Source organism: Argopecten irradians, chromosome 14 (genome assembly GCF_041381155.1).
Source record: "Argopecten irradians isolate NY chromosome 14, Ai_NY, whole genome shotgun sequence".
Classification (NCBI taxonomy): domain Eukaryota; kingdom Metazoa; phylum Mollusca; class Bivalvia; order Pectinida; family Pectinidae; genus Argopecten; species Argopecten irradians.
In genome coordinates this window covers 25,685,233-25,698,153 of record NC_091147.1, presented here as the reverse complement: position 1 = coordinate 25,698,153, position 12,921 = coordinate 25,685,233, and the positions used below count along the sequence as shown (strand labels likewise).

Sequence of the window (12,921 nt, the reverse complement as noted above, 5' to 3'; positions counted from 1 at the left end):
ACGAATTAGCGAGTTAAAACCACGCACAGCTTCAAATTACCGTATATTTTTAGGATAAACAATAACAATTTAATCAAAGTTAGATGGAATTTTAAATAATCCATATTGAGAATGTGTTCTTATGTTTCATCGAGAACGTACAATGTAGATGATGTTATGAAAGTCCATTATTGAACTATTTATTACTTTTCTGTGCAGTACATACATGCACACGTACTTGTTGATACGTGTTGCTCATTATATTTTATACCTAGTTCTGCACTAAACAATAGCCTTAATACAACATGGATAATTTACATGATGTTCGTCATTAATTTGCGGTCCACTGAAAAACCCGGTATCCCGGATGCGACATTTCGAAATAATTTGAATGTGTTTAGAAATATCACTACAGGTATATTGTACGTACGTGTATATCGTTTATTTCACTATCATAAGCTGGATAATATATAGTTATTACATGTGAAAACGTTTGTTTCAGGAAGAAGTGACACGGTACGTGAAATACAGCCAAAAATAGCATACGCACTTGATGTACGCATTGCGTGTAGCGACTGGATTAGTCAGGGGCATTTGACGCTCTTTTGCGTTGAAGGTAAAATTGGTGTAATTTCGTGTTTGTCAACAAGGAGGGACATCCCATCAATTTTGGAGATGGATAATTCTACAACAGTTAGCGAATGTCCACTGTTTCCAAATGAACCCGGGCATTGTGTGAGTTATTTTTCAATAATGTACATATTTTAAATACATTTAAGTTTAAAAAGTATCAGTTTTATTTGCCTAAAAGCACCATAACATTAACGTTACCTGTCGCAAAAGGCTGAAAGGTATATTTCCTCATATTTTGTTTTCCGCCTCGTTCGTCAGGCATATCGCGGAAGTTATTAAATAATTTATATGCATGGTATAGGGCACACAGTATATACCGTGTATACTGTACATGTTGTGGTAGAGAAAATTCCAGGTCTACATTAGGCCTACTGTACTGCAATCTGATTAAAATCAGCTGTTTGATACTCCGCTTACTACGTGCTGATTTTAATCAGATTGACTGTACTGTAATTTTAGACTTTAAAATGGTTAACGTTAATTACAACTTTTAATTTACAAATAATATATTTTTAGTCATTACATGCTTACTGTATGTTCATTACATTCGAGATGTGAATTAAAATTAACACACCGGTAAATATTACTCATGGGAAAGAAAATTAACTAGGATACCAGTATAATGTGTGAATTCATTTTCTTCATCAATTTTGTTAAAATTTATAATTACGAGATTTAAGTTTTATCCTGATAATCTAATATCTGTTTTTGTGTTGTTTTGTTTTTTGCAATTTGATCAACAAAATAAACTCCATGATAAGAAGTGTTACTTTTTTATAGTACATTCTGTAATTTAATATATTACATGAATTAAAAAAATGATCCATATTTTGTTTTATTTCAGGATGTCTTGATTGCAATTAGACAGACAACAGGTGCTTTATCTTTTGTCGGTTGGTAAGTAAAAGTGTGATGAGATGGTATTTATTATAAATCAGTTAGCTGCAATACAGTGATTATCATTGTTCAGTAATTATAATCCAATACACATTGTAGGTACCATTGTATTATATTGGATGAAGGGAAATTCAAATGATACAGTTATTTCATACTTTTTGAAATTCCCATGGGGGTAATTTCATGTGTTAAACTTTTAACCTCAAGAAAGTCTACTTTGTTACCCCCATGAAGAAATTAAAGGTTGTTTTGGTTTTTGCATATTTTGACCTGTTGTTTCTGATGGTACATTAAAGTGAATAGTCGGGCAAAGAAAACCTGCAGTCTAAATGCGTTCATTGGCTTTCCAAAAGTTCTCACATATTAATACGACGGTCAAGTTCTGCTTAGTTTTTCCAGTTCTAACCATTAAAGTAAAGAAAAGTTGAAAGCATTGAAAGCGAGGCTGCGTGGAAATGTAACCACAGACATAGTGAGCCGGGAGGACGTTTTAGAATTTCCATACTTTAAATTAATTTCTTCGTACGCAGACAGATTTTGACGAGAGATTTTATTTTTCCATTTCATAAGAAATTATACTGGATACATTCACACCATTTTTACCGACTTTAGCCATCCTTGCCCGACTATTCACTTTAAGAATTTTGATATCTTGAATATTAAAGATGCTCCACCGCTGACAAACGGTATTTTTTCACTATAAAAAACAGGAGCAGACGATTTAGTTTTTTCTTAAGTTAAAAAAGTTACTTATTTTACACCATTACCACCATTGAAAAGGCGAAATAAATTATTTTACATTATTTTTTGTGTTAATTAGGCATATATATGTATACACTATTAAACACCAATTATTATTATCTTTAAAGAAGTTGGACTTGCTAAAATGGCCTAAAATTGGGGTTCAAAGTTGGGAGTCTCTCTCCAAGATAGGGTGGGTTGGCAAGTATGTTATTTATTATACCATATTTGACTCTTATAACCACCCAGGTAGGTTAAAACTTGAAAAATAAAGGGCGCTTAATGGGACCAAATTAGGGCTAATCTTTCACAACAATATGCTGCACTGTCAGAGTAAGCCATTAATAAATTTACAACAATTTTTTTTTTTAAGTTTTCATTGATATCAATTTATTCTGCATTTCATACTTAAATTACATTCTTCTAAATTCGATCTGTAGATTCTGCAATTACAAGGTTCTTAATATAAAAAGGTAGGGACATGTGATGATCTTGAAATAGGTCACTGTGATATTTTTATGCTATAAATACTATAATATAAATCTGAAGCTTTTGCAAAACCAGCTTTAATTTCCTGCAGCAATATAGATATCTTCATTGAATAACATTAAGAAAATGAAAAGAAAATTATTGCTTTAATATTATATAATGTATATGTTCTTATACTGTACTTCATGCAATTAGTATTTAATGATATTACTTACATTTATCACTGACAGAATTTTTTTCTGACATTAGTAAGAATGTATATCTTAATAAATCATTTCCATTGTATATCCTAAGGTGTTTTTGGATGCTAGGAATCTACACGCACCATTGTTTTATCACTAAAGGAATTTCATTTGCAGTTTCACTATCGATTAAAAATGAATAATTAAAGTACATGTCTCTATTACCAATGTGCCTATAAATAGCTTAATTGTAAATGTTTACTCAGGCAAATATGTTACATGTGTAGGAAGGGTGACGATTTTCATTATTCATGCATGTTGAACAATTTGTCGTCAGGAAATTTAACCAGCTTGCTCAGCATGCTGTAATACTTTACCACTGGGAAATATTGATTATTTTTCATATGTGTAGTGTAATGTTCATGGTGGACATAATTAGTGTTAATTAGTGCTAATTAACATTCTGTGAATTAAGACACAAGTTAATACAATTGGTTTACCTATTAGCAATCACACCTACAGTTTTATAATAATGAGAATTATCTCCCCTTAGTGTGGGACTTGGATAATGTCATAGTTGAGTTAGTGAGCAAACTTGTAATTAAGCCAGGTTTTACTGATGGTTCTAAGGTTCTATAAACCTATGGTATGACTAGTTGACATTATGAATTTGTACACCAATACAATGTATATACATGTATCATTGAATTATTTTCTTTTCTGGGCCCAGTTGTTCAAAAGGTGATTAGGCTAATCAGTTTAATGACAATTTTCAAATCAAGATAAAATATTTTCTGCTTATACAAATTTTATATAATTCTACAAGAATCCTAAGAACTACATTCTTTACTTACTTGCTGATTTAAGTTTAGATATAATTTCAAATTTTGCAGTAAATGAGAAATGAAAATGAAAATAATCATGTGATTAAGCTTATCATGCTTTGAACAAGCGGGTATTGTTATAAAAAAAACAACATATTACATCTGAATGAAAGGAAAGATTTGTTTTGGCTGTGCTTGACATATATCATATTCCATCAAATAAGCATCCAGGGTGGTAAAAAACTGATGGAAAGAGGGGGGGGGGGGGCTTAACAAGACCAAATCTGGGTTAACATTTCACTAAATTATTGCACAAAGTAAGCCACTAATCAATTTGAAATTGGAGGAGGTACCGGTATGCTTATACGAATGGAGCACATATTGGGTCAAATGCTGTGCTTCAAAATAATGTAATGCTTTAAAAGGAACATGCAGTGAGCTGAAACCACTTGCTGTAGGATGGTTTAATGCCAGCCTTGAACAAGAATCCTGATATTTTGTTTTAATACTTTAGAATTATGCCAGTATTAAAATGGTTTCCTTTGACTTTTTATTATAATTCTTTTGCCAAAGAAGACTGTTATTATTTCTTTCTTTACTTTCAGTACCTTCATGATAGCTGTGATATGGTTGTTTAAGAAATATGCAGCTTTTTCTCAAGTAAGTGTTTCATATAAATGAAAGTTTGCTGATTGTATTGTGCATCTTGTCTGACCCTGTCTTGGTGTTAGAGACATAGCATTTATGACTTTAAACATTTTTAGCTCATTTGAAATATAGTTTATATATGTTATTAATGAAATGATATATATAATATATATTATACTGAAATTTTATATTTTCATATTAAAATTCTATTATTTATGAATAATAGAATTTTTGTGTCATGGAGATATATCATACAGAAATCTTAGTGTACTTTAAATATTAAACCACATAGCAGTTTGTGATGAGAGCACTGTCAGAGTTTTGTGTTATATCTCCATAACATAAAAAAAAATATTCTTAATCCTTTAATTCAATATACTTAAAGCTGACAATGCAAGTTAAAATTATTAACATGATTTTTTTAAAAATAAGTATACTCGTTTTTCCAAGAATCGTTTATGAGACATTCCCCGGTTGAGGACAGCCATTTTTGTTTTACATTCCGACGACTCACCGACCCCTATATAAAGCGCGTGAATCGACACACGTGCGCTCATTCATGTTCCTGTACACCTAGCAGTCCACAGGTTATGTCACCTACAAATAGGTAAACAAAACCCTCACCTGTAAAACTATATGGGACTTTTTTTAGCAAGAAAACATATCAACTCCTCGAAGTTGTCATTTAGATGTTTCTCAAAATAAAATTCCAACGCAAGTGAATAGAAATCCAAAAATAATCCGTCCACATATCTCCACGTATATCATCGTACCCGACGCACTCAACTGACCATATACACGTGACTACGTACCTGATCCGAACGAGCGACAACTATCAAGGACACACACGTGTCGTTGTACATGTACGTGTAAAACTTAGTGTATATTGAAGTGTTTTATTAGTTCGTATTGGACATATGTTGGGATATAGATGACAACACATTCATCTATTACTTCAATGAAATATTGTCAGGTGAGTGCAGTGTTTATTTTCAATTTGACATTGTTATTTGCAATATCGGGGCATGTGTATCTGAGACAAGATATGTTTAGAATGAAACACGTGTGTCAAGTGTCCCGTGCTTTATATAGGGGGTTGGCCAGTGAAGGTTACTAAGCAGAGCAAAAGAAAAATGGCTGCCACTTCCTTAGATACCACACTGTCATAACTAGGGGATGTCTCAGAAACAATTTTTGAAAAAAAATATTTCGTTAATATTTTTTTTTAAATTTCAACTGCATGTTTTTAACTTGCATTGTCAGCTTTAACATTATCTCTTCGAAACTCATTTTGGGACTCTTTTTTTTTCTCTCTATGAAATTATGAGGCTGTTATGTTACAAACACTGACACGGTCACACCCTTATTTATGTGGATAAAGTAAATTTTTAGGCTAATGAAAATGCTTGTTACAAGCAAAATTGAATTATAAAAATTTAGATTGAAAATTAGAATGCCTATTACATACACCTTTTGGCCAATTAATTGTTTTGAAATTGAAAATCATATATAGTATTCGACCCAGGACGGTTAAAAATTGATAAAAATGAAAAGGTGCTAATAAGATGAAATTATTGCAAATCTATACTTTTTATGTAATTTTGGTCCTTATTTATGCATGGGCAATTCAAATTGAGGCCTCAAAAAGGGGGAGGGGCGCTTATAGGGACATGGGCGCTTATTGGGTCGAATACAGTATTTAAGATAGAAAATGTAGTAAACATGTACATAAATATCTATGTTTTGTCAGCTGTGAACATGAATTCCTTTATTGTTTTATTTTTGTAGCGTCTGATCCTGTATTTAAGTATTGGTGCCCTGCTGGACTCCATAGCCTATCTCATGGTAATGTACACACATTTATCTCCCTTTGTGTGAATCAGGAATTAACTCCCGTTGTACACACATTAATTTCCTTTTGTATAACTCAGGTGTTACCTCCCCTTGTATACACATTTATCTCCCTTTGTGTGACTCAGTAGTTACCTACCCTTGTACATACATTTATCTCCTTTTGCATAACTCAGGTGTTACCTCCCCTTGTATACACATTTATCTCCCTTTGTATGACTCGGGAATTACTTCCCCTTGTATACACATTTATCTCCTGTTGTATGACTCGGGAGTTACCTCCCCTTGTACTCACATTTATCTCCCTTTGTTTTACTCAGGAGTTACCTCCCCATTGTAACTATGCCCCACCTCATTTGTTTTGTTGCCAGGATCATGTATTTAAAATCTGGTTATAAACAAGGGTAGATGAAGTATCAGAAATAAATATGATTAAAAAGTAAAATATTTGGTTACATGGCAACAGTTCCATGTGGAAAATATACCAGCTGAATACCAGTACATATGCATCAAATGGTCAGAGGTCACTTGCTCAACCAATGGGGTATTCTTCAGGTACTGCACATTTACCCCCACTGAAGATCTTTTGCACACTTGCTATATATAATGCTAACTCTTAGTCAAAGAAAGTGATAACCAATAGTAAATGTTATATATACTTAAGCAATAAACTGTTTGCAGATGTGGCATACAACTTGTACAAGTGATAAATTCAATCCGGGTTTAAGATAAATAAAATGGCACCTGTAAACCGCATCTGGGTCACAAGTGATTGACCAGATGGGCATTCATAGCCCAACATGAGTTGATTTGAGGGGTTTAACGTACCGCAATGTATAATTCGTTTCCAGGTACGAGCTAGCCCAACCTACTCCCATCTGGTTTACATAGTGTTAACCAAGGTGTAAAAACAGAATGGAAATATATGTAGAATGATGAGAAGTTTTACTAAAGTTAGAAATTAAAATTTGATTGTTTCAGGGTGGACTCAGACCAGACGGACCCATGTGTGACTTCCAGGCATGGTGGATGACATTTTTTGGTAGGTATCTTTGTCCTTGTAGTAGAAATAACAGGGATATCCTGTGGTTGCTAAGGAAAAGATTAATAGAATCTTTCATCCCTTTTGGGGCGAGACAGGAGAATCTCAATCGAGTGTTTGACAGCTTAAGAATCTTATCCTGAGGGTTGAGATCTCTTACGCTATAAGAGCATGTGCAATGATCTTGTTTTTAGCAGGACTAAATGACGATCATTCACCAGAAGGTTTAAGTTCCGGGTCAAGTTAGAAAAAGTTCTGTCAGATGTGGAAGAAGATCTTGTAATCGTATTAAGTATTAACGGATAAAGCATTTTGTACATGTATTAACGGATGAAACACAAGTTTATCTGTCATTAGTTATTCATCAGTATGTTGGGCAATTGTAAGATAAATATATAGTCGTTTGCATAAATTTAAAATTGACTGATATAATGATAATGAGTTTTAAACCTATTTTCTATTTGTTTTGCAGACTGGACGGTGCTATTATGGGTCTGTTGTATAACATTTAATTTATACCTCAATGTCATCAAGATGATCACAAAGGAATCGTTAGAATGGTGAGTACATACTTCTGATATACGTACTATATAAACTAACCAAGGCAAAGTGAAGTCTATTGGGGTATAACTGACACCCAACACGTGACTATTATAACATCACTAATGTTGACGTGGTAACATCAACTATTCACTGTCAAAATAGCTATTCTATCTTATCCTTTTACAATACGCTGTTTTGGAGCATACAGTCTCTTGTATTAATATGCTGTATTGTTCCATTTACAGGGCATATCATGTGCTGTGTTGGGGTCTAATAGTCTTTTGTATTTACAGGGTATATCATGTGCTGTGTTGGGGGTCTAATAATCTTTTGAATTTACAGGGCATATCATGTGCTGTGTTGGGGGTCTAATAATCTTTTGTATTTACAGGGCATATCATGTGCTGTGTTGGGGGTCTAATAATCTTTTGAATTTACAGGGCATATCATGTGCTGTGTTGGGGGTCTAATAATCTTTTGAATTTACAGGGCATATCATGTGCTGTGTTGGGGGTCTAATAATCTTTTGAATTTACAGGGCATATCATGTGCTGTGTTGGGGGTCTAATAATCTTTTGAATTTACAGGGCATATCATGTGCTGTGTTGGGGGTCTAATAATCTTTTGAATTTACAGGGCATATCATGTGCTGTGTTGGGGGTCTAATAATCTTTTGAATTTACAGGGCATATCATGTGCTGTGTTGGGGGTCTAATAATCTTTTGAATTTACAGGGCATATCATGTGCTGTGTTGGGGGTCTAATAATCTTTTGTATTTACAGGGCATATCATGTACTGTGTTGGGGGTCTAATAATCATTTGAATTTACAGGGCATATCATGTGCTGTGTTGGGGGTCTAATAATCTTTTGTATTTACAGGGCATATCATGTGCTGTGTTGGGGATCTAATAGTCTTTTGTATTTACAGGGTATATCATGTGCTATGTTGGGGCCTTCCACTGCTTCTGTCTTGTCTACCATTTATAGGAAATCACTACGGCCCGGCCGGAGCTTGGTGGTATGTAAAATTCTGCTTGACTCATTCACCCCTGAAGACACATTTAGTCTCTTCTAAATCAAAGACTAGACCAGTCCATTATGAAATTTCAGGGGTGAATTAGTGAAATATCTAATAACTGGCAAAACAGTAAAGCTGGTCAGCAGTTAAAACTATAGACCAACCAACAGTCGAATAGTCAATTAGCATGTGTCAAAGGGCACTTGATTATGAAGATTCACCCATTCTGATCTGTCAGTTACTTTCCTTGGTTTCATTTCTTTGGTGCCTAACTTGATTTGTCTTCTTGTGCTTATAGAATAAAACTTGCGACCTCTCAATTTGCTAGAAGCTCTTCCACAGATAAGCTTGAAGACATTTTGAGATATTTTCAGAAGAGTGCGAATCGAGTTGGCCTCGGTACCACCCAAGGCTGCCTTCGACTGGCAACTCTTGGGTCGACAGAGTTATTACTCGGGCAGTCGAACGCACAGGGTTCTAGCTCGAGTATGCTAAAAATAGATTTTATCCGTAAGGTAAAGGTCGTTTTTGGAGAGTTTGATCAGAGTTAAAATGTCGGAACGAGGCTGGCCGTTTTCAATTATTCGGAACAACCGGTTCAGTCGTGTTTTAAAGTTATTATATCAACTATAAATCATCACTGACCTGCATTTTTTTAAACAAGCTTACGTTGGCTTTGTCAAGGCTCGTTTGAAATAATATAAAATCATCAGATCCTTCTTTAATTCACAAAAGAAAAATTAGAGGTCCAATCATTCAAACCCTATAAACGAAACGGCCTTTCTCTTAATAACCTCATTCATACTCGAGAGTTGGCAGTCGAAGGTAGCCCAGTGAAACCAAGGGAAATAACTCTGAGTGATCAGAATGAGAATCACGCTTCTGATCATGATTACGTTTTACTTCAATAGGAATCTTTTGTTACTAGAAAACTAGAAGTAGATCTTTTCCCACTTTAAATGAGTACTCCTATATGGACTATAAAATTTTATAGATGCTCTGAAACAGCCTTCTTAGGTACGCTCGGCGAGCCTGTGCACATCAAAACATTGAAACCACTCCGCGACGAAAATTAAAAGTTGTTTTGTTCATTTCACCTAATATTTGATGGTATGAAAAAATAAAACCCAAATATTCAAAACCACAGACATAGAATTTGTACATACGTATACACCATGGATGGAGTGTTTTAAGAGTTCAGTTGGGACTCTATGATATTTGTATTACTCCGAGAACACTGGTCAGCCAAAAATTACAAAAAACGCCTTCTTTTCTGTCTTTCTCCGCGACAGAATTTCGGTGGATTTTGGATAGTGTATGTTTATTTAAATTTTTACGTTATTCATGCTACTGATCGATTATTGTAATAAAATATTAGGAAGGTAACTGCAAAAGAAAGTTCTTATAACGCTTATAAAATTTTTTGTGTTGGTTGCATTGACAAACTATATCTGATGATATTGTTGCGCAGTAAAAGTTAATAGTTTTGAGGACGAGTTTCCTCTCTTGATCTGTCACTGGGAGTTGTGTCTTTTGTTTATCGACAACTACGTTATATTGAAAGGGAAAAAGTATTTAATTTATCAACATAAATTTACAAAATATCATGGTAACATAGATCTATATATGTACAAGCAACTTAAAGTGACAAATGAATTTGTATTGCCCTGTAATGTATGGTAGCCTTATGAAGACTTGCTAAAGTCTGATGCATTGCATGAAGTTTTCTTGATGTTAGCGTTCTTATAAATTCGAAAGAAATTTGAGTGTTATAAGTAACCAAATAATGTACCCTTTATTTTACAAAAGTTCATGGCCATGATTTATTATTAGTCAAAATTTGGCAAAGCAAAACTCATGATAAAATGTTCTGTACGATAATATGTCCCCAACCAGTTAACTGTTAGGCTTACGACGTCTTGCTAAAGTCCGATACATTACATGAAGTTTTCTTGATGTAAAAGAAATCCGAGTGATATACATGTACGTAATGAAATAATGTACCTTTTATTTGGTAAAAGTATCTGGCCATGATTTATTAGTCAAAAGTCGTCAAAGCAACCCATGTAAGTTTTCTAAAAAGGAAACCAAAACATATCTGGAAATGGTAATATTTCTAATGTTATATTCTCCAAAAAATATTCTTCAATGTTAAGTGGATATTTATAAGATACAGATATGTTAACTTATTTTTTTTTTTTTTTTTTTTTGTATCTTTGAAGAGACATTGGTGAAATTGATAATTCAGTAATTAATAAAGAATTACAAAAAATGATACTCAGATTCTGAACGGTTTCATTGATGTTAAAATCGTTAGTTCAGATATAATTAAAAAATAAAACTTATTTCAGTTATTTCAGGAAAATGAGTTATTCAAGTTATTGTTCTTTAAAAACTAAATATCATAAAACAAATACAGTATACTGTTACTATATTTTATTAAACTCCGAAATTCAACGCTGCACACTTAGTATACTAAATTCATTGTTTAAATGAAAAACCAATTTCTTTATTCCTTTGTTTGAGACCTTCATTCACAGCATCTATGAGTGGCTTTGGCACTTTGATTTTGTAAGTAATAAACTTTTATTCTTTGATTCTCACAACAGCTGGATAGCAGATAATTGGCACTGGAGAGTAGGAATGTAAGTATAAAATCTGTGATTGTAACTGTTCTGATTCATAGTAAAGCTTTGATCTACATCGTTCCTATTTCAGCTCACCTGTCGAAGGCCAAGTGAGCTGATGCTGTAAGGCATGGCTTTCTTCATCTGTCCGACATCAACTTTTCCCTATAATCAACTTCTTTTCCAAAAATAGGAAGTCTAGAGTTCCAGAGAATTGGACTCTTTTTTTTGTATTTCTAAAATGGAATTCTATAAAATGAAGGACTGCATTGTAAAAGTATTCTTAAACATGACCACTGGCACTCCACCTCTAGATTATAAGTTTGAAACCCAAGTTGTCGAGTTGCCAGACTCTGACCTTGGGTCTGTGGTTTCTCTCAGGTTAATCCAGCTTTCCTTAAAGATGCTCCGTAGCCTACAGAGTAAAAACTCATCTTTAATCTAGTATATAATTTTTTATGATGTGTCTAATGAATACAAAAGTACACATTAATAGTTTATTTTCCTTTTGGTGCATGACCAATCTGTACTTGTTTCCATATAGGGCAGTGTCATGGAATTTTTCCGGGAAGCTAATAATTAATTTAAATATTTTTGTCTTGAAATTAAATAATTATTTAAGAACCAAAAACTTTTCAATGATGGTAATGGTGTAATGTAAGTAACTTCAGTTTGTAACTAAAGAAAAAAATTGATTTGTCTACTTTTCTTTAACAAAATTACTGTATAGTTCAAAAACATACCCTGACAATGCACAGACATTGATTCTATATTCATTGTGAAATTAATTATTTTATTTACAGATGGTACGGCCCTCTTTTCCTGATGATCCTATGTCTGTTTGTTGTCTACATCTACATCACATATGTCCTCACTAGAAAGGTAAGTAGACTGAAATAGAAAATTTTACATTATTTTTCGACTCTGTTTGTATATTACAGAGTTACCTCCCTTGCAGGTAGGTTTCCTGTACTGAAGTCATTATCTTTTGAGTGAAACTCACATCGTTTTCTCTTAAAAGTATGATGTAACGCTGGCAACAGTTGACGTCACAATTAATACCTTCCCGCAAGGACAGATAATTCTGTGATATGCAAATACAGAATATATAATATTTGAAAAACAAGTCTTTTCAACAGCTTCTTGCAATTGGCCTTTCAATTACTCATCAAAATCAAAAAAAATTGCACTCCATTTTAAACTTATCTATTATTACAAGTCATTCGGGCCGTGGTGGCCATGTGGTTAAAATATCCTGACATATTACCACTAGACCTCCACCTCTGGGTCGCAAGTTCGAATCCCATGTGGGGCAGTTACCAGGTACTGACTGCTGATTGGTTGGATTTCTACGGATACTCTGGTTTTCCTCCACCAACAAAACTGTCACATGGTGAAGTGACTCTGGCTGTTAATAGGCTGTTAAACTAATAAAACCAAATTGT

General features: G+C 33.6%; 1 protein-coding gene across 2 annotated transcripts in view; it reads left to right on the top strand.

Annotated features, from left to right (window-relative positions):
• Positions 1–370: 370 nt before the first annotated feature.
• Positions 371–12,921, top strand: part of LOC138306995 (cyclic AMP receptor-like protein A) — a 31,506-nt gene continuing 18,955 nt past the window's right edge. Inside the window, exons 1-9 of one of the 2 annotated variants that reach the window (XM_069247611.1) lie at positions 371–714; positions 1,457–1,509; positions 4,351–4,405; positions 6,182–6,238; positions 7,226–7,286; positions 7,759–7,846; positions 8,760–8,849; positions 11,459–11,494; positions 12,280–12,358. In XM_069247611.1, coding sequence (XP_069103712.1) covers positions 655–714; positions 1,457–1,509; positions 4,351–4,405; positions 6,182–6,238; positions 7,226–7,286; positions 7,759–7,846; positions 8,760–8,849; positions 11,459–11,494; positions 12,280–12,358 — 579 coding nt within the window. In that variant the 5' untranslated portion in view covers positions 371–654. The remainder of the gene's footprint in view (positions 715–1,456; positions 1,510–4,350; positions 4,406–6,181; positions 6,239–7,225; positions 7,287–7,758; positions 7,847–8,759; positions 8,850–11,458; positions 11,495–12,279; positions 12,359–12,921) is intronic. The other variant, XM_069247610.1, reaches the window with a different exon arrangement.